Here is a 27,372-nt window from a genome sequence, read left to right as displayed (position 1 = left end):
GACATCCCTCATTTAATACATTCAAAACTACTGTCCTGAAAACTGCCTATGGGATTTGAATCTGAGTTACTGTAGAATATAAGTTATTAATTGCTTTCTTGAGACAAGTTGGTCCCTTTGCGATTTGTACTTCTCCTTGGGCTACTGAAAAGAATTTGCTATTTATGCTAAGATATGATGATACATTTGAGAAGTATGGATTGTGGGCTTTACATATTTCTTAAACAGCTGCATAAACTATATGCCGAACGATCATTGAAGCTAGTGAATTCTATGGACTAAAATCAGAGCATTTCGATGCCAAGACCTGGGCCAAAGGCTAGGAAACATTATGTACACATGTTTTAAGGAATGGAGTGTAGATTATGTATTTATTTTTTTTAAATACAAGTAGAAAATTTCAGATCAAGTGGTGGTGCTTCAAAACATGTAAAATCATTACAATCTAAAATGACTAGCAAAATAAGTGTTTAAGGTGGATATTATTAACTGTTATATGAATGCAAGAGCAAGAAAGATGGTAACTTAAACATCTGAAAAGATCCAACAACCACTATAAAAAGTACCACAATATTATGTAGTGAAGAGCAAATGACACACAGCCACCTAAAGGAGCATACAAGTATTTTAAGAAATGGATCTATTAGGTTCTACTGAACAGGACTTACAAAATGTCCAATTATATAAATCTTAAACTAAAATGAATGTTGCCAAATATTAAATATCCTATAGTTATAACAAATACGTCCATCCATTGGCCCAAGTAGCTTGATTCCATTGGGATGCCAGTCTACATTTCTGTTTTTGACAATTCAGTCTTAATCCTGAACTTTCAATCTCTGCCGTACCATTCAGGTCTCTTCAGCAGGATGAGTCAGTTGATAAACAAAAAATATATTGTAGAATTGAAAAAGGTGCAAAAAAAGGGCAATAAAATGATCAAGGGGCTAGAGCAAGTCCCCTGAGGAAAGGTTACAATGGTAAGGTCTTTTTAGCTTAGAAAAATGTTGAGTAAGGGTGGGTCACAAAGGTGTATACAATTATGCATAGTTAGAGAAACTGGACATTCTCCCACTCATAATATTAGAATGCAGGCATATCCAATGAAGCGGAAGTGTGGGAGATTCAGGATAAACAGAAGGAAGTACTTCTTCACCCAGCACAGTTAATGGAATTCACTACCACAAAATGTAGTGATGGCCATCAACTTGGATGGATTTAAAAGGAGATAAGACAAATCGATCGAGAATAAGGCTATTAATTGCTATTAGTCATGATGGTTATATATTGCCTCCAGTATCAGAGGCATTATGTGTCTCAATACCCCTTGCTGGGAACACAAGCAGGAGGGTGTTCTTGTGGGCTTCCCATGAGTCATATGGTTGGCCACAGAATTCTGCAATAGATAGGCCTTTGTTCTGATCCAGCATTGCTCTTTTTATGTAAAGACTCATTTTGCAGCCTGGAAAAGAGCAATCCGTGACAACAATAATGGCATGACTGTCCATAAAACATGAATGCCCACACTACCCTCCCAGTGAGCGAAGATCATCATTGCAGACCTTCTCCATGTGCCTCCACCAACTGAGGTGAAGTGCTCATTGACTGGAGAAACAACTTTTTTGGTTGTGGCACTGTTTATTGAATTCTCTCCCCAGGAAGGCTTGCCTGACTCTTACTTTGTTCCCTTTTCTGAACCAGCTGAAGGCTCCCCCTGCCTTCTTCTCTGCCCTGATGTTTTTTTCATTTATAATTTCTGGTCTGCTTATTGTTGTTTTAATCTTCTGCATTAGTTACATTGTTGTGAATTACTGTGGTAATATTTATACCAAAAGGCAGCATAGATATGACCAAAGTGAATAAATGCTCATAAGATTTGCTGCACCAACACAGAAGTGCCTAGAATGCAACAAGGCAGCTGTGCCTGTGCGACATCATGAACGACCCTGTGCTGATGCTGCAACTACAATCTGCCAGTATTGCATCCTGATAACACTGGTGCAAATGCTTAGACTGGGTTAAGTCATTCTATACTTTTTATGTATTTTAATTTTTGTATAAAGTTTAACAGTAATACTCAAAATAACAGACCAAAGTAACACAGAGAAAGATAATACTAGTTACAGAAATGAAACCTCAAAATATATAGACAAAATACATTAAAATCTAAGCTGCCTATTGGCTAAAAATGGCTAACAATAAAAAAAAATCATTTAAGGTGCAATCCTATGCATGTTTAGACAGAAAAAAGGCCTACAATTCCTAGCATTCCCCATGCAGAAAAAGTGCTACCACTCCCAGGATTCCCCATGCATGGGGAATGCTGGGAATTGTAGGACTTTTTTCTGTCTAAACATGCATGGTATCGTGTCCTTTAAAAGTAAAAAGTAATGGCTACTAGTCTTGATGGCTATATGCTACCTCAAGCACCAGAGGCAGTGAGCCTATGTACCCCTGTTGCTGGGGAACATGGCTGGGAGGGTGCTGTTGTGCTCATGCCCTGCTTGTGGCTTCCTGGTCAACAGCTGGTTGGCCACCGTGTGAACAGAATGCTGGACTAGATGGACCCTTGGTCTGATCCAGCATGGCTCTTCTTATGTTCTTATTTACAGTGCAATCCTGTGTACATGTCTTCAGAAGTAAGCTCCATTGAGTTCAGTGGGGTTTACTCCCAGGTAAGTGTATAGGACTGTAGCCTTAAAAGGATAAACATTCAGCAAGTCATTATCATTAATATTTTAAACTTGTTCTGAGTCAGATACCATTGAAAACTATGTTACAAAAACTTACTTGTTAATTTGTACAGATTAAATGGACTATGTTTAACTTTATATAACTACTTACCAGTGTTTTAATTTGCAAATCTTTCTCCTGTTTTAGTATACAGTAATCTTGATTCCCAGAATGAATAAAATGACTAAGATGGCAATCCTGTGGTCTATATAGGATAGCAATCCTATGGTCTACGCAGAGTCCCAGGTGTGATAGAGGGGTTCAGACCCCACCCTCCACTCTTAAGACAGAGCTCCAACATCACAGCCCTCCTCCTGAATCCTCCCAGCTGCAGCAGAGGTTTCCACAGTGGCTCCATGAGGTTGGAAATCCAACCTTTGGGGCGGGGGGCAGGAGAATGGGCATGTCAATGGCATGGCCGGTGGGTTGGGAGTGACTGAGGATCTGAGGGATCCTAAGCCCAAGCAGCCCCAAGCAAGTCCCCCGTCCCACACAGAGGGGAGTTTAGACAAGCTCTGAGGCTTGTCTAACTGATTTTTCCTTTTTGGAGGATGGAGAAAGAAAATATGCCCCAGCTTTTCCTTCTGCCTTGCCAGCATGAGCCTAGCAGGACTTTGAACAAGACAGAGCCTCAGAGATCAGAGCAGTCTGTTAGCGCTTCTCACCCTTAGGATTGTGCTGTAAGTTGACAAAACTCTGACAATAATTCTTTATGTTCCATTAAATCATAGGGATGTTGTTCAAAGTTAATCTCAAAATTATTCTCATAAGGAATAAAAGCCTATTTACGCTCCCAGATTAATATTTCCCCATGTTGTCTACAATATCTGTCACTGACTTGTTGAGTATCTTCATAGAATTTGCCATTTTGGAGATTTCATCCCATTTTTCTGATTGAAGAGATTGATATAACGTATGCCTTGTTTTTAACGCTGAAATGGCTTCATCCAGTTGCAGCATCTTATTGGATGCCTGTAGGAGACTGCTTTCTTTCCCAGCCAGCTAATGAAAAAAATTGTCAAAGCTAAGATGATGTGTTCAAACTACACATTCCATTAAGGAAGCTATTTAAAAAATGTGATTCGGACTTGTCTCATTGTTTTCTTAACAAAAACAGCTGTGATCTAGACCTGAACCGCAGCTGAGGGAAGGGGTTTAACCCTTTCTGCTTGTACTGTTTTCCTGAAAATCACTTCCTTGAAACTATTTGACCCAAAGTTACTTGTTGCAAATAGCACTTTGGGGGGAAAACAGCACCATGGGGAAGAGATTTTCAGCAGGAAAACATTGCGGGGGGGGAGGGAGGGTTATCTCCTTTCTCCCATGCTGTTGTGCTATTCCAGTTTGGGTCCTCAGTGACTGCTAATTGTTCAGATTAGGGATGGGGGAGAATTTCTCCCCGAAACTTCGGGGGGCCAAGTGCCAACGCATTCGGTCCTCCGAAGGTTGTTCGGGGAGAAATTCTCCGCCCCCCGCGGGATGGGACTTACCTTTCACGAATGTCCCTCCCGGTGGCGGGTCCCGGCGGCGGTTCGGCAGGTCTTTGTCAGGGGCAGGGGCGGGGGCGGCAGCCGGTCTTTCGACCGGCTGCCACCGCCGCCATTACAAGAAAAGTAAAAAAAAAAAACACGCCCCTGTGATAGGCTACGTAACGATTAACGTAGCCTATCACAGCTAGATTTGCAAAGTCAGCCGTGATAGGCTACGTTAATTGTCACGTAGCCTATCATGGGTGACTTTAAAAAAAAAACCAAAAAAGCGCGTACGGCTAATGGCGGCCCCCATAGGGAGCCGCCATTCGCGTTCCTTATTTGGTCTCTGTAGTCTACGTAAAGATTTACGTAGACTACGGCGAAAATAAGGGCAACGCTATGCTGGATGCCATTTGCATGGCAGCGGACGGAAGTCCGGCTGCGGACGGGCCTGGCCGGCAGTTCCACGGACTTGCTGCGGAGAGGAGCCAGCCGGGAAGGATTCCGGGGGGAGGGACGGATCACTTCCCCCCCCCATTGGACGCCCCAGACTGGACGGGTGAGTGGGGTTCGTACACCCCTACTTTGAAGGCAGTTCAGAAAGTTCAGCTGGTGCAGAATGTGGCCGCCTGTATGTTGGTGGGGACGAGGCGATTTGATCATATAAGGCCTATACTGTGTCAGCCGCACTGGTTACCAGTGTGTTTCTGAGCAGAATTTAAAGTGCTGGTTTTGACCTTTAAAGACCTAAAGGGTTTGGGGTCACGTTACTTAAAGTTACTTCACCAATATCAGCCTGCCTGCACTTTAAGTTAAGCAAGAGAGATCCTCCTGATTTACCCACCTGTGAGAGCAGTTAGGTGGGCAATCACACAAGAGAGGTCTTTTTCCGCAGTAAAAAGCATCGGGGGTCCACTAGGACCCATCATTGTAGGATTTTAAGAAGGCCCTGAAAATATACTATTTTACTTTGGCATTCCCCTGAAATGTTTGCCGTTTTTATTGTGTTTTTGCTGATTTTACTGTGTTTTTATTGCTTTTTAGGACTATATCTGCTTTTATTATGTGTTTTATTATTGTATGCCCCTTTGGAAGGGTTTCTGGCCAAGAAATATTTTAAATAAATAATAAATACTTGCGGCTCCCCAGCATTATACTGAATGGATAAAAGCATTTACCTGCTTCTGTAGATTGGTTGCAAGATCAACAAGCAGAGATTTGTCTCTTTTTAGGTCAAGATTGTCCTGTTTCTCTTTATCTAGCACAGCTCTGATTTCAGCTACTCGACTGCTCATCATTGCAACATTTAAGTCAAGAGATGTCCTTCCTTCTTCCAAAATTCTTATCTGTGAGAAACTACAAACAATAAATAAACCAGGAACAGAGATAATAAAAACACAAAAGTATCAATACAAAAATGCTTCACAAGTGTTTGCACAGAACAATGAAGTGAAAACAAAAAGGTAGGTTTACAGAAAATGTGTGTGGTGCTTATTGGTCCAGGCTGAATCCATTAGCCTGTGGACTTCTATATATGTTCACTTCAACAGAAATCTGGGAAACAGAACACTGGGCCAAAAAAATCCTAGGTGTCCCCAAACACTTTGTAAAAACGGGGAGTGCCAACTCCCTACCTCCCTATGCCATGATACAAGCCTTATAGAAAGCCATCAGAAGGACTGCCTGGTCATCAATTCCATGCAAGAGCAAAAGAACCATGGGAGGAGTAAGAGACCCTCAACTAATCTCTGAAGTATGTAGTGTTCAATGTGAATCCCATACCTTGGAGCAGAACAAGCCATTTCCAACCTTGTGTTTCCCTTGTAACACTAATGCAACAGAGAATTAGCCAGCAGGAAGTAAATATTTAACCCCTCCTGCACCCTTCTATTCTCCCTGGAAATGCTCAGCTTACTTTAAAAGGGAGCAGCCTCAAGCCATTTGTAGGGGACAGTCAGCAAGTACAGAATGGGGTATAGCACACTACTCCTTGCACCCACAACCAATCTTCCCTTGTAAGTGGTCACCTTGTCCTGCATTTCCCATTATCTCTGTAAATGTGGGATTAGGACCATGCATTTACTGAGATAATGGGTGCTTCCAGACAACATCATCCTTTCATAACCCATGTTTTCCCACCATTTCTTCCATCTTTTTTTCTTACTACAGAAAATCCGTTAAGGAAAAAAAGATGGATTAACTGCACAATGCCTTTCAATTGATAGCACTAAGAGATCTCCATCTAAAAACACCCAAAGTCTGTTTTGGCACAATCTCCATCACTGATGGGAGTACCAGACCACCTTACCTGTCTCCTGAGAAACCTGTACGAGGGTCAAGAAACAACAGTAAGAACCGGACATGGAACAACCGAGTGGTTCAAAATTGGGAAAGGAGTACGACAAGGCTGCATATTGTCACCCTGCTTATTTAACTTATATGCAGAGTACATCATGAGAAATGCCGGGTTGGATGAATCAGAGGTCGGAATTAAGATTGCTGGGAGAATTATCAACAACCTCCAATATGCAGACGATACCACCCTAATGGCAGAACGTGAAGAGGATCTAAAGAGCCTCTTGTTGAGGGTGAAAGAGGAGAGTGCAAAAGCTGGTTTGAAACTCAACATTACAAAAACTAAGATCATGGCATCTGGCCCTATCACTTCCTGGCATATAGAAGGGGAAGAAATGGAAGCAGTGACAGATTTTACTTTCTTGGGCTCCAAGATCACCGCAGACGGTGACTGAAGCCATGAAATTAAAAGATGCTTGCTCCTTGGGAGGAAAGCTATGGCAAACCTAGACAGCATAGTAAGAAGCAGAGACATCACCTTGCCAACAAAGGTCCGTCTAATCAAAGCTATGGTTTTCCCAGTAGTAATGTATGGCTGTGAGAGCTGGACTATAAGGAAGGCTGAGCGCCGAAGAATTGATGCTTTCGAACTGTGGTGCTGGAGAAGACTCTTACGAGTCCCCTGGACTGCAAGGAGGTCAAATCAGTCAATCCTAAAGGAAATCAACCCTGAGTGCTCATTGGAAGGACAGATAATGAAGCTGAAGCTCAAATATTTTGGCCACCTAATGCGAAGAGAAAACTCTCTGGAAAAGACCCTGATGCTGGGAAAGACTGAAGGCAAAAGGAGAAGGGGACGGCAGAGGATGAGATGGCTAGATACCATCACCGATGCAATGAATATGAACCTGAGCACACTCCGGGAGAGTGCGCAGGACAGGAAGGCCTGGCATGCTATGGTCCATGGGGTCACGAAGAGTTGGACACGACTGAACGACTGAACAACAACCATCACTGAACCTCCTGGCAGAGTACTGTATAGTCAGACTGATAGCAGCAATCTTAGGTGTCAGACAGATTCCTTAACTAGGGATCCTAGGAATAAACCTGTGACCAAAGCATGCACTCGACACCTCTAAGCTACTGCTCCTCCCCAGTGTTGAACACTGAATGATGTAATCAGGGTGTAAAACTGATTCTATATTCAATTAAACATACATATATTCCTTTGAAATAAATGAAATACAGGAGTGAGAAAACGTTTGTGAACCCTTATGATAATTACAGAAATTCCATAGTTTTACCATGATAGCCTTCGTGAATCAAAACCAATCTTTTTCGAAATATCCAACAGGGTTTATCAATTCCATGTCTTGTGAAATAAAACAATGTATAAATTAGGGAAACAGTGAGTACTTAAGAGTCAAGGTATGTGCAAAAGTAAGTGAACCCCTGGTTGCATCAGCTCAATTAAAGGGAATAATTAGAATCAGGTGTTTAGGTAATAGGTAGATCTTCATGAGTGAGTTTGGGAGGCCCCACCCTACAAAAGGATCAGAAACTTTGTGAGTCTGGTCTTCACCATAAGGATGTGTGGAAACATGTCATGCCATGATCAAAAGACATCTCTGAGGACCTCAGAAAAGCCGTTATTGCTGCTCATCAGTCTAGAAAGAGTTACAAAACAATTTCTAAGGATTTGGGGCTCCACCAATCCACTGTCAGACAGATGGTGTACAAATGGAGAAGGTTCAAGAGCACAGTCACTCTACCCAGGAGCTGTTGTCCTACCAAAATCTCTCCAGGAACAAATGGGCTCATCATCCAGGAAGTCAAAAACAACCCGAGTACCATCCAAAGATCTGCAGGCCACTCTCGCCTCGGCCAACGTGAGCGTTCATGACTCAACAATCAGAAAAAGACTGAACAAGAATGGTGTTCATGGGAGGACAGCCAGGAGGAAGCCACTGCTCTCTGAAAAGAACATTGCTGCCCACCTGAAGTTCGCTACAGATCACACAGATGCTCCTGGAATGATGTTCTCTGGACAAACGAGTCAAAGGTAGAACTTTTTGGCCTCAATGAGAAACGTGATGTTTGGTGAAAAACAAACACTGAATTCGAACAGAAGAACCTCATTCCAACCATCAAGCATGGTGGTTGGAATATGATAGTTTGGGCCTGCTTTGCTGCCTCAGGACCTGGACTGCTTGCCATCATTGACACAACCATGAATTTTATTGTCGGCTTTTATTGTTGTTTTCATTGTGTTTATGTTTTTATCGCTTTTAATATTTTAACTGTTTTTATTGCTGTGAGCCACCTTGGGAGGGCTTCTGCCCTGAAAGGTGGCCAACAATTTTTTCAAACAAACAAACAAACAAACAAACAAACAAACATGAATTCTGCAGTGTATCAGAAGATTCTAGAAGAGAATGTCAGGCCATCTGTCCGTGAGCATAATCTGAACCAAAAGTGGGCCATGCAACAAGACAATGATCCTAAACATACAAGCAGATCTACAAAAGAATGACTGTGGAAGAAGAAATTCTGTGTTTTAGAATTGCCTAGTCAAAGTCCGGACCTAAACCCCATCGAAATGTTGTGGCAGGACCTGAAGCAAGCTGTTCATGCAATGAAGCCCTCAAGTGTCACTGAGATGAAACAGTTCTGTAAAGAGGAATGGGCCAAAATTCCTCAAAACAGATGTGAGGGACTGACAGTTACAGGAAATGTATACTTGAAGCGTTGCTGCTCAAGGGGGTGCCATCAGGCACTGAATCTAAAGGATCACATACTTTTTCACACATGGATATTGAATGTTGAATCAGCAGTAGATAAATAAATGTTGAAAAAGCATCATGTTTGTGTGTCATTTGTTTACTCAAGTTATCTATTGTTCTTTATCTAGGATTATGGGATTACATTAAGATCTAATAACATTTTAGGTTGGAAATACATGACAATCCGAAGGGGTTCATAAGCTTTTTCTTGCCACTGTAGTACATAACTGACTGAAAGCACATACTCATGGTTCATACAGTTTGACTCAAGGGGTCAAGAGGGATCCTTTGATTTCCCTCTGAATCCGAACTACTGTTTCTTGATCTGTGACCCGTATAAGAAAGGACTCCTACTGATAATTCTCGGGACAATAACAAAGCATTAGTTACTAATGAATACTAGAATCATTAGTCATATAACCTTATTGACAAGTTCTTGGAAAGTGCTCTTTTCCTGCTCCAGGAGTTCTTGGTGCCACTTGATCTCTCCTTGCAGATGCTTTTCATGGTCTTTCACTGTTAGAAACTGAGAAATGCTAGCAGAGTGGGATGTATAACTCTCCTCCTTGAGTGTTCTCTCCTGTAGTAAGTTATATAAGCAAAAGTGGGCTAAGCGTGACATTACAGTTCTATCATATAGTTATTGAAAGCACAACAGCCAATCAATGGCATTTAGAGCAATAACATGAAAATAATTTAGCTGCGTAGCTAGCATGTTTCTTTACCTGACTATGCAAGATGTTTTCAGTTCATATAGTTCCTACCTACACAGTCCGACTTCATAGTTTACCTTCCTATTGAAAGCCCCCAGCAAAAGCTTTGCAGAAGCATGCACCCATAACTACGGACATGATTCAGGAGGCACATGCTTCAGTGCCTAACCAGACGTACAAGTGAGATAGGTAGTAGCAACCACAGAGCAAGACGACCCCATATCAATGCTGCCTGAGGGTTCTTTGGACAGTGTAAGCCAGAGTGGATCTACATCCAATTCTATTTACTGTGAAGATGGCTGAAGGACCAGTTTGGAATCTGCTCAGGTGATCTCATACACTCAGCTTGTTCATATTTTCTTTTCCTTGCTTCCTGATGTTTGAATTGTGCAAACTGCATGCTAGGATATTATTTCCCCTCTTTTTTGCCAGAGAGTAATACTAAGCACATATCTGATTTGCATGACATTATATTTTTAAAAATAGTAACATTTTACCCCTTGAAAGAAAGAGAATGAATATTCAATTAGCCTATTTCTATAAGTGGCCTTCAGGAGTTAACTGATGCCTTATTTGTCAAATTGTTATTTGGCTATGATAAATGAATTGTAGAAAATGGAGCTATTAGGCAACTTCCCAAAGTCAAGCTGTTGATATATAGCACCTCCATGTACAACCATATGCAATTTTTTTTATCAGTTGATCAAACTTCTCTCCTTTCCTTACAATGTCAGTTTGCTTGATAAGTTCCAAGAGCCTGGATTGCAGCATAGCATTCTCCTTGGTCAAAGCTGCATAATCATCCATTATTTTACTTCTTAAGAAATGATCCTGTTCTGCTAGTAGCTCTCTTTCACGCATTTGTTGATGAAGGAAAGACATCTCACTCCTAATCAAAAAATGTATGCACATTTATATAAACATTTATATCCTGCTGTTTGATCCCCAAGCCAGCTCTATGACTAAAATCCACAATAACATTATAAAATAAGAAAACACCATAGAAAAAGAATCCATAAAAACTTAATCAAAGCAGTGGATCATCATACAAGTTCAACCGCTTGAACAGAACAGAGATCCTCCAAAGCCCTTGAAACAATACTGCCTTTGACAGTCATCTATAACCTATCAGGGAAGGTCAGGATTTCCCTCAGAAGGGAGTTCAGTAGTTTTGATGGTATGGTTGAAAAAGGGAGAACTTAATGTGCAGATAGGTTCATATGGCAGAAAGCTAATAGGAGGAGTCATTAATCAACACACTTTCAAAACTCAGGTGAAGGCCAAAGTCTACTTTGGCAGCAAACCACCCAAACTCCAGGATGCACAGAAGCAGCTCTGCAAAGGCACAAGATTCTCTGTCCTGAAACAGAGGCTATATTACTGAATCATAGCACCATTCTCAAAACTGTAAGGCATGTCTTCCCTATAGGAGACAAGCACCCCCACCCCAGCAATATTTTAATGTGTTTGTGACTGGGCTAGATGTTTCCAACCTTGTGTTTCCCTTGTAATCCTAATGCAAGAGCTGGAAGAGAATTGGTCGTTATTTCTTTCAGGCCATTAGTACACCACAAATTGCTAAGGTATGTGCGGGCAGATAGTCTTGTAACCTCCGTGGACATTTGCAGGGTTGAACACAATACTACCTTAACTAGCCTTCAGTATCTCTTGGATTCATTGGTTAGTACCGTAGTTCATGAGCAATTTGCTCTTGTATCAGTGCTGTTTTCTGAAAGATGTTATGTTCCATTTCATGCATAGCAGACTGCACTTTCAGGAGCTTCTCTCTCTTTTCAGAAAGCTGCAGCTCCACCGCCTTCTGCTGTTCCGACTGTTGCCTCACCTTGATTTAATTTTTAACATGTGAGATAAATATTCTAAAAACCAAGGGAGCTTATTTTATCTTTATTGCCAAAGTACAGTAAACCTAACAATATTTCATTGCTATTTAAATATGGTTTCATGAATGTTTAAAACTAGGTCTACATTTGGGACTTAGAAATGTTTGCCATTTTATGTTTTCACAGACATCAGTGTGCAAATCACCCCTCTGGATCTGGTCCCCTTCACAAAAAAGGGTATTAAATGAGAACATAATAATACCCTTTTTGTGATCAAATACAGACATTTGATTATATTAAGCGGTATATAAGTATTATAAATCAATCAATCAAATGGATACATACACATAATATCAAGATGCCTACACTGACTTTTTTTTTAATCAGGAAGACTTAACAGATCTCCACAGTTGTGATGGAATTATCCCCCAAGTCAGATGGGCTAACAATCCTTAGACTTTTGCCTTCCCTTGTAGGAGGTTGCTTCATTTCCTTACTTAAGACATTTGGATCAATTTTATTAAAGTATTATTTGAATAACAGAGGCAGTTCTTTGGTTTGACATCTAAAGACACTTCTGGTGTATTTTCCTCTTGCCAGTCTATAATGATGTGGAGTCATGTATAGTGAGTTGGAAAGTTGTTTAACTGCGGAGATGCTATGGCTCAGTGGAAGAGTCCATGCTTTCCATGCAGAAGATCCCATGTTCAATCCTCGGCATCTCCTGTCTGAAATTCTGGAGAGCCACTGCCAGTCAGTGTCAAGAATACTGGACTAGATGGACAAATGGTCTGACTCAGTAACAGGCAGCTTCCTATGCTCCTAAACTGAGTTATGCCTTTGGACAAGATGATTCCTTTGCACTCTCTCATTATGTGAAGTGGGTGTGGATTAATGCATGAAAGACTGTGCCTTCCAGACTTATGATTCTATGCACTCTCTAATAAAGATAAAAAATTAACTATATTGGTTCTAGTAATAAATTACTTGTAACAAAGCAATCAATATACCTTTGTTTGTAATACAAGGATAGCCTGTTCTCTGTTACTCAGGTTCATCTGTTGCTGTTCCAGTTCCTGCTTGGCATGCAATATCTCGTCTTCTTTTGCAGAGATTTGCCTATCTTTTTGTTCTTTCTCTCTCTTCAGTTCTAGGATTTCTTCTACCAAAACCCGCTTCTCTTTTGAATGATGCTCTGAAGGAAGCATAATTATATCAACATTCTTGACAGCAATAAATAGGCATTTATTTTTAAAGGCTAAAATTGACCAGTTTTATTAAGAAGACCATTAATTCTTTAATCAAAATTAATTAAAACACCACTAGAGATAACACTAACTTGCAATGAAGCCAAACACACATGTTTGTTTGCTGCTTTCTTTTGAACAGGTGATTAGTGTTGGATTTAGTTAAAGTCAGAATGAAAAGAAGGCTTAATTTCTTTGTCATTACCTGATATACTTAAGACCTTTGTGGCAAGTATCATATGCGATAGTTCACTTGCTCCTGAAGTGAGCCACAAAACATCTCTTCCATTCACAGCATGCAGACCTGTACACTTTAGTATAATGTCGACTGTTCAATTCTTAAAAATCATGTTATCAATGTCCCCTTGTTTTATATCCTAAGCTATATTTCCATAGGTGAGTGAGGAATTCAAAAACAAATACACAGTGACAAGTAGCTATGTTCTTTGCAATCTTGTTCACAATCATCGGGTAACAGCACTTTCAAGAATGCCTCCTCCCATAAGATCTTACCTGCTCCCTGTAGTCAGCTGAATAAGACTTTCTGTGTATCCCACATTGGCTGAGTCACAGTGTGTGGGAAAACACCTTCTATTTGGCAGTACCCAGAATGTGGAACTTCTTGCCACAAGAGCCTCATTTTGTCCCTTATTTTATGGTTTTCCATCACTATTTAAATACTTTTTAAAGATTTAGGCAAGCATTTGGCTTGTCTCCTTTTTGATGTTTTTCACTCCACCACCGATTTTTTAGTGTGGCTTTTCTTCTGCCTTATTATTATTGTCTCAATATGATTTTATTGTTATTTTTGTATTCACCCAACCTACATACCTCACATTGTTGACCTGAGAGATATCATGGTAGGAATTACCAGACAGTGAGAATACAGCACTTTGCATTCAGAAAAATGCAAAAGAAAAAAACCATTCATCTGAAACTGCCCGCAGACGAGGATGTTTTTAAGGAAAGGAGACATGATGAAGAAATTTATACAACCTCAAAATAGTGTGACAGTTAACATCATATGGATTAATGAACTCAATTGGATATGAACTCAATTGGATAATAAAAGTAAAGTGGACGGTCAAAAGAAGTGCCTTAGCCAACCCTAAAAGAGAATACCAGGAAGCAGATGCAGATACCATCTGAACATTGATCAGAGATGATAGTACACCAACACACACACAGTTTTCTATATATCCCACTGCACACAAGTTTACAAGCTGGATTCTGATCAAAGGAGGGATCTGCTCTCCATACTCTCACTATAGCTCTGCATATCTCCAGCAGCTACAAGGCTTCATATATTTTCCATTGTCAGCATTTCTAGACCACCATTCCATCAGCAAATAACCAAAGGCAGCATACAAAACCTGCAAATCTGTATCAGTCACTAAATTTCAATCAAAATGCATATCCAAAATTCCAAGAGAAAGAAATTCAAAACCACTGAAAGGGCACAATGAAGCAATAAAGCCACGGCAGCATCCAACTCCAACAGCTCAGTGGAACAAAAAGCTTTGTAATGCTGAAGCCCAGTGGTGGGTGGGACATAGGGCTTCTCCACAGCTCTTTGCATGACCTTTGAAGCAATTCTTACCAAGTTCCCAAGCTTTAAAACCACACACACACACACACACGTGCGAGCACACACAGGGTACTATTAAAACAGCAGTGATTACAGCATGCTGTTTTGCTTTATCACAAGTTCAAATTTTTAATATCACAGCTGTGGCTGAACTCAGTCTTAAAAGCACATGCCTTACATGCAGAAGGTCCCCTTTTCAGCCTGGCATCTCCAATCAAAGAATCTTAGATAGCAGGGGTAGGAAAGATCTGTGACTGAGACCTAGTCAAAAAGACAATGGTCAGAATAGATCAGTGATCTGGCCCAAAGTGAGGCAGCTTTCTCTGTCCTAAATATTTTTGTTGATGGCAGAGGTGCTACCTGTAAAGTAATGCATGAAAGCCATCTCTTTCATGACTGCCTGTGTCAAGGATATGGGAAGAGGTAGAAACAACAAAGCGCACAATTCAAAGAGAACATATGTGCAAGCGTAATTGAAATGAATGGCAACACCATAAGCAAATGATCTTCCACAGCATCTATTCATGTTGAAGGAGCATGTATTCACCAATGGAAGCTCCAGATAAATTAAAGCCAATGGTCCAACAAACAAAACTACAGTTCTCGCTTCATCCTGAAAGTTGCAGAAGGTACCTAAGTAAGACATTTTCACCCAGTTCCAACTACATATACTTGGACTCTGCTTTGGAGGCTAATTATTTTATTGATTTATTGATTTGTTTCATTTCTATACCACCCAATAGCCGAAGCTCTCTGGGCGGTTCACAAAAATTAACATTTAAGCATTAAAAAGTTTCCCGCAACACAAAAACACTTCATTTGGGAGTTCTCCGTCCCATTCCTAATTAAATAAAAGGCTGCAAAATGAAATTAAACACAAAAATATGCTAACATTTCCTGAAGGCATCATTTGAAGTGGTAATATAGAATTTCACCACATGGTAGTGCTACTTTTTAAAAAATCAACTGGAAAATAGTACTCTGGTATCTGACCTTTCACTTAAAAACAACAGCATTGCAACATTTATATCAATATTTACACTTGCTTCAAATTAAACATCTCACTTCTTTCAGCTTCTGTGTGATGATTCATCTAAGTCAAGTACCATAGCTCTTCAGGATGGGCAGTCAAGGCCCAATTGTTTCAACAGGCTTGGATGAACAAGGAAATTATGTAGCCAGCATCCTGACAAATTGCTGTTGACTTCCCCAAACCCAGTCGGTTGTGTGTTTACAGCTGGGTAGCCCCTAACTGACCATCCAGAGTGAATCTATTAAAAGTCTGTTCTCATACTGTAGAAATCCTCCATGCAATTAACTTCATGAAGAAAGCTTAGTATGACCTGGACTATTAGCACAATGGCTGGCATCTCTTTCAACTAGGGGATTCTCTACACCAGCCTAAAATCCTGCATTTAAAATGGGGCTTTCTGCTTCCATTTGAAATGCAGGATCACAATGACTCCCTTTTTCACGTGCTTCCTTTTCCCCCACCCCTTCCCCCCTCCTTCTCCCCTGTAACCCCTCTCCGACTCTCTCCTTCCATTATCTTTCATTGATCTCACTCCTCTTGCCACTTTAACTCTTTTGATGGAGGAAACTGAAGCAGAACACAACAGGGTAATTTGATAGCTCATTATCTGTGATCTATTTAAAAACGGAACAAAGGGCATTTAGTGCAGGAGATGTCTTAGATGATCACTGCGTCATGTAAAGAGCCCACAAACTTCCATGAAGGAGCAATCTCAATCACAGGATAAAAGCCCAGTGTGAAGGAGCCCAGGGATGCTGAATAATGTGCAACTGCGATCACAGAAATGCCCTGTCTCGTCACAAGTATACTGCAGATTACACTAACTTTTCCCTAAGTATTTATGTGTAGTTATGTGGAGAAATTTGCAGCATGAACTGGTTCTGAGGCTGCCATCTTAAAATAGAAGTGTGTTCAATCAGTGGACTTACTTCTGCGTAAACACAGGATAGGGCTGTAAGGCCGTTTTTCACAAGTACTTCTACACCAAATATGACATTGTTGTTGTTTTTAAAAAGTTCATATCACTGTTTACAAGATAGGTGTGAAGGATGGAAATTGCAATGATAGCAGGAAATGAATATGAACTCTTGTAGCTGTGTGCTCTATGAATCGCAAGTCTGGGATTTGAAGAATGGGACTTTTGGATCAATAGGTGCGAGTCAGGGGAACATACCAGCCCATTTGGGGGAGGCACGTGTAGTCTCGCCACATCAGTTTTGAAGGAGAAAGGTCACCTCTCCTTTCATTACATCCCTCCAAGGAATCAAATCTGGCAAGAGGTTCTTTTTCCAGCACTACAGCACCTAATATTCAAAGGTCTTCCAAGAACACATCAAATATGGATACAAAATCCAAACAGTGATCTGGCAAAAGTTGTCACCTGGTGTTGATCATGGAAACAGTTCTCTTATGCTGCAATCCTACGCTGAGGAAACCAGCACTTCATGGGAGCCCCTGCCACACACCTGCACCCCCATGACTATCCCAATCATTCTTAGGCATATAGGAGTGACTCCCCAAGTGCACACAAAAGGCACAAGTCAGTCCACCTACTCAGGTAAAAGGACAGCCTGGCGAAAAGCAGCTAGAAGATGCTGCCCTGGGAAGCAGGCACAGACACTCGCGCACACATGCTGAGCTTCAGGAAGAGCCACCTCTGACTAATGCTCAGAAAGCAGCCTTGCTGAGAAACAGAAAGAAAAAAATGAAAGAGTGCAGCTGCCAAGAACCACAAAGAACAGGGGGGAAACATGCTCTGTGCAAGCTTGACTCCAAGGGGACTCAGAGGTACACAAGGGACCGTGTTCTTTTGGTTTGGGGAACATGCCATGCTGCAAGAAGCATCAGGGAGTCCAGCCAGGCCAACTCTATCTCTCCTTTCCATCTAAATTCAAGGAAGCTCTTCTAGTTTTAAATCAACGTCCAATGTTGGTAAAGGACTGGATGAGGGTGAACAAATTGAAGCTTAATCCAGACAAGACAGAGGTGCTCCTGGTTTGTCAAAAGGCGTATCAGGGAATAAGGATTCAACCTGTGCTGGATGGGGTTACACTCCCCCTGAAGACTCAGGGTCACAGTTTGGGTATACTCCTGGATTTGGCCCTGGATCTGGATGCCCAGAACTCGGTGGTGGCTAGGAGTGCCTTTGCACAGCTGAGGCTAGTGTGCCAGCTGTGCCCGTTACTAATGATTCCTGACCTGGCCAGTTACACATGCCTTAGTTACGTCCTGTTTGGACTACTGTAACACACTCTATGCAGGACTGCCTTTGAAAACTGTTCAGAAACTTCAGCTGCTTCAGAATGCTGCAGCCAGACAGTCTACCAGTCTGCTTCCAGGCACAACTCAAAATGGTGGTTATGACCTATAAAGCCCCATATGGCTTCAGACAAGGCTACCTGAAAGGCCCACCTTCTCCCATACGGGCCTGCCTGGGTTTTAAGATCCTCAGGGGAGACTCTTCTTTCAGTACCAGCACTTTCAGAGCCACACTTGGTGGTGACACCAAAGAAGGGCTTTCTCGGTGGCTTCTCCAAGGCTATGGAACTCCCTGCCAAGGGAGGCTAGGTTAGCTATCTCTCTGCTATCTTTCTGCTGGCAGACAAAGACATTTCTGTTCAAGCAGGACTTCAGCTTGTAAAATAGTCTGTTGGATTGGGTGCTGTTTTTATTCTCTAATTTTTGGTGTGTTGTTACATGTGTTTTTGATGTGTTCATTTTACTGTTTTTAACTATGTTTTTAAAAAGTTTTTAATGATTGTCCGCCCAGGCCTTGCCTACAGCCATGACTGATGCCATGTGTGCCTTGGATGAGGCCTCTGAGAAGTGCATGGCTACCAGAACCTCCACCATGGAGTAGCAAACAGACATTTTGCAGTGCACAGCAGATACAGTGCTAGGGTGGCCAATGGGCCCATTCACCCCTTCACCAGCACACCCTTTTCTGCTGGTAGGATACTTGCGGCAGCAATAGTTGCAACTTCCCTATCAACACCTTCAATACCAGTGGCAGCCACCACCCCAATATCTGTTTGAAGAACAAGAACCAGCTCAACAATTCGGCCCATCCATACCCAATTGCACTCCACCTCCACCTTTCCCACTGCCTAAATCTGAATGGTCAGCACCACACTTCTCACCACCAGTTCCAGTCTAGGTTCCCAGACAGGGCTTTCCTCCCCCTTTAATGGAGAAGGAACAACATTTAGTCAGAGATCTGAGGGGGTAATGAAGAGGGTGAAGGAAGGGGGAGGGAAACAGGTGTTTCTGGAGGGAAATGAAACAGGAGTTATTATACTGTTTGTGCGGCTCACAGGTTTTCAGAAACAGAATTGCTGTTACTGTTAAAAGATAAGAGGGGCCATCCAACTTCTCAGAGTTTCTACAGAAGGAATGACTCCTCCACTTCTGAGGAAAGCAACAAGAGAAATATAACTTGTTTTGCCTTGATTATTTCTCCTGCAGTTGTTTGCATGTGGAAATAATTTTGTACATGTTTCTTGTTACAGTTATTATGAACATTTCTAAAAATAAATTCTTGCAGCTGCAAGTTCTGTCATCAGGGTCCCTCCAAGGAGGGAAAAATGAAAACCTGGTGCCCCATTCCAAGGTTATTTCCAGGCTGCCCAAATATACTTTTCTGTTTTGAAGGTAAATTTTTCCCCAACTTCCCAAAAGGCATTTACAAGTGGTCAGCACAGTACTGTCCCAGGGCACCTTTTAATCTTTGCGCCAACAATGACAAATCGGGAGAGCCGCATAGCAAGGAGGCTGAATTTCATGATGTGCAAAATGCTAAGGTTCAAAAGGTTGCTTTGATGAAAAAAGGGGTTTGGTTGGGAAGGTTTTCATAACTGCCAGGAAAGTTGCTTTTGGGTAGGGAGAACATTGTTCATGGCATAATTAGGAGAGAAGGCCGTTCTCATGTCCAGCCCATCCTTCCCCTCTACCACTTCCAGGTCTGCAAAAGAAGCCACTGCTCTCCAGGCAAGTTCATAGCAAGGCAAAGATCGGTGACTCCACGGAAAGCAAAGTAGCTCCATGGAAAACAAAGTAGCTCCTGCAAAGCATAGTTGATGCTGGCAACTGCCTCAAGGACATTCTCATACTGCCTTTTTTAAGTCAATGGAACAGTGCTGTATCTGCAGCCACATTTCTGATGAGGGAATATGAACTTCTCATGGCACACCGAAGAAGGCTTCATGCTGTCCGCAAATGCATTGTTGTAGCTATGGAAAGGGCAAGGACAATCATGGCCACTGACTACATGGGTGAGCAGCAGAATATGAGTTGGTACCTCTTCAAAACAGAGAGGTTGAGTATTGGGACAATGCACACTTTAGGTGGATCTTCCATATGTCCAGGGTAACCTGCAACCAAGTGGCCAAAGAGACTGCCCTGGTGGTCCAGAGGCAGGATGCTGTTGTGGCATGCAGTTCTTGTCAGTAAAAAGCTGGCGTTGATCTTTCCACAAAGCACCACATTTAAAGTTGACAAACTGATGGCTTGGGATGTCTTCCAGGAGATGGTGCTCATGCTGAATGAACTGTACCTCCAACTTTTCTGACATGATCAAGGTCAATGATGACAGCTGAGTCATCTAAGGTTTCTGAGAGCTGCAGTTCGCTGGAGCTGCAGACACCTTGCATTTCTCTTAAATTACAATCCTGACTCCAAGGGAAATGGCTCAGAGCAATACAGTCTTAAGTGCTCCTGCAACATGATTCTTCAGGGCGTGGTTAGATATCAAGCGCTGGTTTATGGAGATATATATAGCTTTGCCTGGGATAAGCCACAACACTGCTGTGTTCTGGACCTCTCCCCTAGCAGAGAAGCTTTCAGTTTGAACTTTCTTAAGTGGCCCATCATAGTTCGGTCAACAAAGTTCCAGTACACCCTCTTGTCCTGGGCGACCAGGCTTTTATTTTGCGAACCTGGGTCATGGCACCCTACTGGTCACTCAGGAGGGTCCTAACTTCTAGTATAGCAGGGCACGGCTGCCAGTGGAGAGAGCCTTTGGGCATCTGAAGGTGAGGTGGAGTTCGCTTGCTGGATGTGGAGGAAGACCTTGTAACCAATGTCATTGTGATTCCTGGTACCAAGTCATAGTCAAATGAGTGGCAGGTTTCAGGAGGGATGGGTGGGGGTGTTTAAAGAAACTCATGTGATCACAGTGCTCAGATGCTCGTGGGCATGCATGTTTTTTTTTTCATATCAGTGCACCAACATTAAAATGAACAGCTTTTGGCATGTATGGGAGTACATTCAGTGTAATACTTGCTGGATCACTTCTACAGAATCCCAGCTGATATGCTTTCCTGCAGGCTTCCAAACTCTGGTTGGCAAGATGGGTGGGGGCCATGGGATACATGCAGAAATGGGCCAGTTGCAGGGGGTAATTGCACACATATTCCTGTATCTCTTGTCTCTACTAAGTCAGACATGTGGTCACTCCTTAGATTTCCTGAGAAATCCATGTTGGTTTCTGCTACCAGATAAATTTTCGCTTTCTCCAAGTTTTCCTGTGGTAGGAAAGGGTTAAAGACTTCTGGAGTCAAGGGTCTTGGTGGTTTGCCTTAGAAGGAGGGAAGGCCAGTCAGTTTCCAAGCGCTGCTGTGAAGAGCTGTAGACATTTCCACGCCCTGTTTCTGCAATAGCCCAATGGTAAGTGAGGAGAGACATAGCGGAGCCATGCCTGTTCTACAACACTGCAAAGGTGTTTGGGATACCTGAAGGAAGCAGGGAGAAGGGACAGGCAGAAACAGATATCAGGAATGGGGGAAACAAACCATCGCTTATGTGGTCGTCTGTAAGGCAATTCGTGGCTAAAGCAACAAATTATGGCTGGTCTTATTTCCAAGGAAACATGTACAGAATTAGTCACTAATTCCCCTAATTAATTAAAACATACCTACCTGCAATTAGACTTTTCAAAGTGGCAAAGATTAGGAGTTTTTTTTTATTCACATAATATTCACAAAAGAAACAGGAAGACATGAACAAACATAGAAATAACATTGCATTAAAAAGCATAAAATAGAAGATGCTTTATTTGTTCCATCTACTGATTTACAATTATGCGAAAACTTTTTAATACATTTACATTAAAATTGCCTAATACTGTATTTCCCATTTTTTCTCTCTTTCTCTTTTAAAAAAAAATAATATTGGCTTCTAGGAAACCCCCTTAAATGGTTCCTGCTCTTCTAATTTAGTGCCAGTTCAAGGGCTCTTTTTTCTTATTCCCAGAGAATAACAATATGTGCAAGATTATAGCTTTCCAGAGGATTCTTGTTTATCAAAACAGGAAAGCTTTTCTTTAATGTCTACACTGATGCTGGTCCTAAGTGGTGACTTCATGATGTTATAGACTACTGAGTCTGTCACAGTCTACAAAGGGAGGATTGATTGTTATGACCCTAACAAGACTGGCTTTTCAAGCGTTGTAATTATTAGAATTTACTAGAGGCTTGAGTAGTTCTGTTTGGTTTAGATTCTGTTACTCTCTTTTCTACTTTCCTGAACTGCAAAGCAAAAAGATGACAGGTCATATTATAGAATGACAGCATCTCACTTCTTCATCTGCAAAGTATTATTCAATGATTTCAGTAGGTAAAGTACTAGTAATTTTATCAAGTTTTAGCACTCCCTCAATTACATTGGCTGTTCTTTGGATTACTTAATTTCTAACAGCGTATCTCCCCCTTCAGCTGAAACAACATCTACAAGGTGACAAAAGTGTTACAGAGGGAACTGAACAGATTTTCCTACCCACTGTACAGCAGACCTGACCCTCCCATGCCATCAGACACTTGAATCTCTCCCAGCTAACTCCATTAAGTAGCCCTAAATTGAAAGCGCAAGTGTACTGCAGGTTTTAGCTATTTCATGGTGGAATAAATGATTGTTTCATCACAGTAAACAACTTCTATATTTCTTCTAACCACACAATCTGATTTCCAATCTCCAAGACAAACCACAAACCATATACAAAACCCATAAATGGCAGCCCTTGTGCACACTAGCTAAGCAGTTTCTTTCATTCTAGTCATCATACTGAAGAGAACCAGGAAATTATGCTCATTCCAGTATTCTTTCATTCTCAGTAGTCCTTGTTCTATGGAAAATGAATTTAGGATTGCTCTGTTTATAAATTCTATAACTTGGTCTCACTTTACTAATAGCCCTTTGTTCCACAATTGCTACCTTCCTATGCCAAGGCCCTTCAATTCTCATAGGGTTCAGAAATTAAATCCACAAGAAATTCCAATGCTTTTAAATCAAAATAAAAAGTATGACAGCTCTGGGGAAAAAAAGACACTACAGCTTATATGCCAATCATGGGAATTATACTGAATGAAATGTTACCATCAGCGACGTTGATCTGGTTACTAAGTTGCTCTGTCTCTCTCTTCAGCATGTTCAAACCGCTTTCCTTTCTCTTTAACTCCAGTTGGAGGCCATCAGACTGAGACTGCAATTCCTATAAGAGAATAAAAATGCTGTGTAGTAAGTTTGACTCATTTAAATTATTAACAAGGATACATTTTGAAGATAGGAGGGTTCAGTATTTTAAAGAACCTGTTTTCAGTATGTTTTATAGCAAATTGGATTTTAGAATTAGAACAGAAAAAAACCCTCTAATATATTAATTTTCTTGTGCATCTGTTGGTTTTGTCCCTTGTTTTTTCCATGTTACAATATTGCCCTTTTAGATTTTGAGGCTGTTTTAAGATATGGAATTGTTGATAGAAACTACGTGTGATTTTTGCTTTGGTACAGATCTGGCTATCTAATTCTGTGCTGCATCCTTACTTTCATATCCCTATGACAGCCTGCTAAATTGTACATGTGTAAACAAACAACATGCCAAGTATCTCCAATATATTATCCTCAAAAAAGGTTTCTTCACACTCATTTAAATGAAGATGGGAGCAAGGATGGAATTTTGGACTGCAAAGTACTGGCTATGCCATTATTTTTCCCAAGGATAGATAACAAAAAATTTACCTGTAGCTTTTGCAGCATGTGTTCCATTTCAGATGCTATAAGAGGTTGAAGACTAGTGGCTTTTTTAGCCTGTTCACGAGTGATAACAAGTTAAGGCCAAACAATGATTTAAAATTATTGTTAGCTGTAGTCATCATGAACAGTTTCCATTTAATAACATTAATATAGAAAACAGTCAAGCTGTTTTCACTCAGGATAGTATCTAAGGTGTCCAAGTGCTAGCACTATTGACATTGCACTAGTATAAACGAACGCTTGTGTAACATAACTAGCACAACAGGAAAAGTGGTGATTTGCCTTTGCATTGTATGTAAAGGATGTAAATAGTGGGAGCGCACCATTGGATCTTCCCCACAGCTTCCACAATAATAAAATATTTTATTCCTATATTCACTCATTTATTACATTTCTATACCACCCAACAGCTGAAGCTCTATGGGTGGTTTACAAATATTAAAACCTTAGAAATACATTACAAAAACCATTTACATACAAACACATAAACAGACAGCACACATAGAGACACATACATATATAAAACAAATATTCCTTTTCAAATATTCTTTTCAGTATCCCATTCCTATTATATTTTAGTTGATGTAGTTAATTGTAGATGGCACTGTGCAGGATATAGAAAATTGGCTTCCAGCTCAAGAAAGTACACTTGCTGTTGGAGGTTCTTGATGTACTCAAATTCTATGCTTGAAGATGTGTTCTCCATTTCTAAAACCAAACAAAATAGCTTTCCTTAAGTGGAATAAATTCATTGTTTATTATGCAGAATAAATCCATTATTTATAATGGATTTTTTAAAAAATAAATCTAGGTTTTATACAATCATATTTAGTATTTTGTGGCTATCTTCTCAGACAGCCAACAGTGCTATGCCCCACATGAGCTATGAATGCTCCTAAACTGGCCGGCAGTTTTAAATTGTGCTGGCTTCCTCATTTATTCCCTTTAACCCGTCTGTTTAATGAATTGGGAAGTTCTAACATCTAGGAGAATTTTGTGCAAATCAGAGCATATCTCAAGGAATCAATAGATCCACTTTTTCAATTCCTTCATATCATACAACTGCAGTTCAGTTTGTCAGGATTGGGAACCAGAACCTTAGTGCCCTGGGACACCGTATATTAAAAACAATTATATCTGTCAGAATACCTACAGAGATCACAGTGACTATACTTCAATAAAATATTTGAACTAGTCTCTAAATACCCAGTAGTCTTCTGCAATTATGTAAAAAAATCAAGTATTATTAACATGGCAGCAGAGCCCAATTACAATCCAATTAAGAAGAAGTATTTGGATGAAATCTCATTTTATTACTTTAAGTATAGATCATCTGAGTATTTCTCAAGCAGGTTTAAATGAAGTCTATCTAGTAAAGCTTCATTTTGCACATCGAGACACATGTATGATAATCCTCCTTAGATTCAGCTGCTAACCTAAGTGTATTTATCTAAAAACAAATTCTATGAGAATTAATGGATTTTACTTCCGCATAATACTTATAGGGAGGAGCAACGACACCAGAGTATATACCCTTTCATATTTTTTTTTACTTCAAAACTGAAAATGAAGCAGAAGAGCACATTAGGGGTTAAATCAGAATGAAGTCAACACAGAGTTAAGCAACGAAGAGTTGTATAGAGAGTCTATATGAGCATAATTGTGCTATGGGTGTATAAGGTACTCTTTGTTTCAGGTTATTACAGAAGATGGAAAAAAGGGCAACAACAAAATTACTTTAATACAGTAGACAGTTGAAAGCCTTATTGAAAAACTGCACTGAATTAGTGGTTGTTTTGGCAAGCAGTTCCCAGCACCACCTGGCCTCTTTATTACTACGGACCCTCTCACCTAATAAAAAGCTAGCTGAAATTACTGCGAAGCCAACCACCACAAAATAATTTTAATAAAAACCAAAACAGAAGAGTGCAATGCCTTTTCCATTATCTAAAACATACATTTTCAAACAGAAGTCACAACCTTTCCACATAAAAAATGTCTGCAACTGGGAAGAAGGCATGGGAACCATGATTCACACATACCAGGCAATATTTACTATTTATTCATTAAGTACATTTTTATCTCAACTTTCCTGCAAGGTGCTCAAGGCAATGTCAAAGTCATCTTTATTCTCACAAGAACCCTCTGATGTATGTTAAGCTGAGTGATAGTGACTGGCCCAAGGTCACTAAGTAACCTTCAAGGATGTGGGGATTTGAATATGGGTTTCCCAGGTTCCATTCTAACTACTACATTACACTGGCACAATAGTTTCATTATGGAATGAGACATTCTTGGTGTCCCTTCAAAATACTGTTGTTTCTTTAAATAAGGTGTATCCATGCTATTCACCTTACACTGAAAGACTAACAGTGCGCTCCTCAGAAGTAAGTCCCGCTGAGGTCAATGGGGTTTACCTTCAAGTAACTGGGTATAGGATTGTACTGTAAAATGTTTTTCCATTGGTAAAGTGCAGATTGGATAAAAGTTGGTGCTTTACATATTAGATGTGTACTTTTTAAATCTCATCATAGCAAGCATCTTTTCCCCCCCCCAAGTCTCTTAAATAAAAAAGGTGAATTTATACAAATGTGTTAAATCAAAGCCAATCCTTTGCTTGGTTTTATACAATCATATTTAGTATTCTGTGGCTAACTTCTTAGACAACCAACAATGCACTGCCCCACATGAGCTGTAATGCATGGCTGACAGTTTTGAGTTGTGCTAGTTCTCCATTGGCTCAGTAGAAATTTCTGTCCCTTTCTTCATAGTAACTTCTCAGAATGGCATACATAGAATTATCCCATTTTAATATTTAAAACTTTTTTACAAGGTAGGTTACAAGGTAGGTTAGACAGAGATACTTGCCCACCATCACCCAATCAGCGAGCTTCAAGGCTATGCAGGAATTTGAACACCTGCTCCGAGTCCACTGCTGGTTCCCTTATAATTCCCCTTGTTCCATTATGATTTCTTAAAACTGACTGTCAATTACATTGAACTGAATATTGCTTTTATTTGAGAATATACAATACTTTCTCTTTAAAGCAGAGCATGATGAAAACAGCACAACGAACACTAATTTAAAACAGTGATTTATATCAGGGTTTGTTTCCTCTTGGCACGTTAAAATATAATTCAAATTCCCTTCATTCACTCTGGCAAAGAAGTGCTATTAAAAACGGATCCCTAGAATAGGGTGCCCCTCCCCATCTCTCGGAGTTTCGACTCAGTTCTGACCTGAGGGACGCTGCGATTGCACTACTTTAAGCTCGATGGCAGAGGGGATGCTTGCCAGGTACAACTTTTATCACAGCGTTGTAGCGGCATGAAAAAGTGATTAATTTATAAGGGTTGAAAAGAAATGGTTTGCTTGGCACCGAATACGGACTACTATTAAATAGCGGAGGAGACGCAGCCTGTCCCCTTGACTGCCTGCAGGGAGTGAGGCTGATCTGAAGCACCTTTGGTGGCGTTCAGCCCGGTGGCCCCCGGCTGAAGAAGGGCGGGGCGCTAGTCCGCGGAAAAGGCCATTCTGGCCATTCTGGCCATCGGAGAGCCGACGGGAGTCGCCGAACGGCCTCACTTTTCCGGAGCGGCCGGGCTGAGCTTCTTCCGTGAGAGACAAAACAGCTCCAGGGT

General features: G+C 40.9%; 1 protein-coding gene across 6 annotated transcripts; it reads right to left on the bottom strand.

The window, feature by feature from the left end:
- Positions 1-348: 348 nt before the first annotated feature.
- LOC146359497 (uncharacterized) lies at positions 349-27,372 on the bottom strand. 6 transcript variants are annotated; one of them, XR_014786675.1, is made up of 11 exons: positions 27,195-27,372; positions 24,348-24,438; positions 23,716-23,794; positions 23,074-23,188; positions 12,848-13,032; positions 11,685-11,839; positions 10,723-10,885; positions 9,705-9,863; positions 5,384-5,551; positions 2,356-2,696; positions 349-2,262 (listed from the first exon to the last, which is right to left on the bottom strand). XR_014786675.1 is itself a non-coding variant. In XM_084827453.1 (10 exons), exons 2-10 carry the CDS (start codon positions 24,434-24,436, stop codon positions 1,451-1,453), a joined length of 1,125 nt encoding a protein of 374 aa, XP_084683579.1. In that variant the 5' UTR covers positions 24,437-24,438; positions 27,195-27,372; the 3' UTR covers positions 354-1,450. The 6 variants fall into 6 exon arrangements, 5 of the variants coding, with proteins under 5 accessions (XP_084683579.1, XP_084683578.1, XP_084683577.1 ...); XM_084827453.1 differs by lacking the exon at positions 2,356-2,696 and having other exon boundaries at positions 354-1,462; XM_084827452.1 differs by lacking the exon at positions 2,356-2,696 and having other exon boundaries at positions 354-859.

The sequence above is a fragment of the Heloderma suspectum genome, chromosome 1, assembly GCF_057233095.1.
Source record: "Heloderma suspectum isolate Gila_16-S chromosome 1, 16-S_ref, whole genome shotgun sequence".
NCBI classification, from domain to species: Eukaryota; Metazoa; Chordata; class Lepidosauria; order Squamata; family Helodermatidae; genus Heloderma; species Heloderma suspectum.
This window is presented reverse-complemented; position numbering and strand designations above follow the sequence as displayed.

Excerpts from the sequence above, each read along its gene's own strand:
- LOC146359497 (XM_084827451.1), bottom strand. The coding sequence starts at position 24,436 with ATGGAGAACACATCTTCAAGCATAGAATTTGAGTACATCAAGAACCTC. Across the intron at positions 23,189-23,715 it reads ACATGCTGCAAAAGCTACAG|GAATTGCAGTCTCAGTCTGA; the intron begins GTAAATTTTTTG and ends ATTCTCTTATAG. Across the intron at positions 13,033-23,073 it reads CCAGATCAACGTCGCTGATG|AGCATCATTCAAAAGAGAAG; the intron begins GTAACATTTCAT and ends TGCTTCCTTCAG.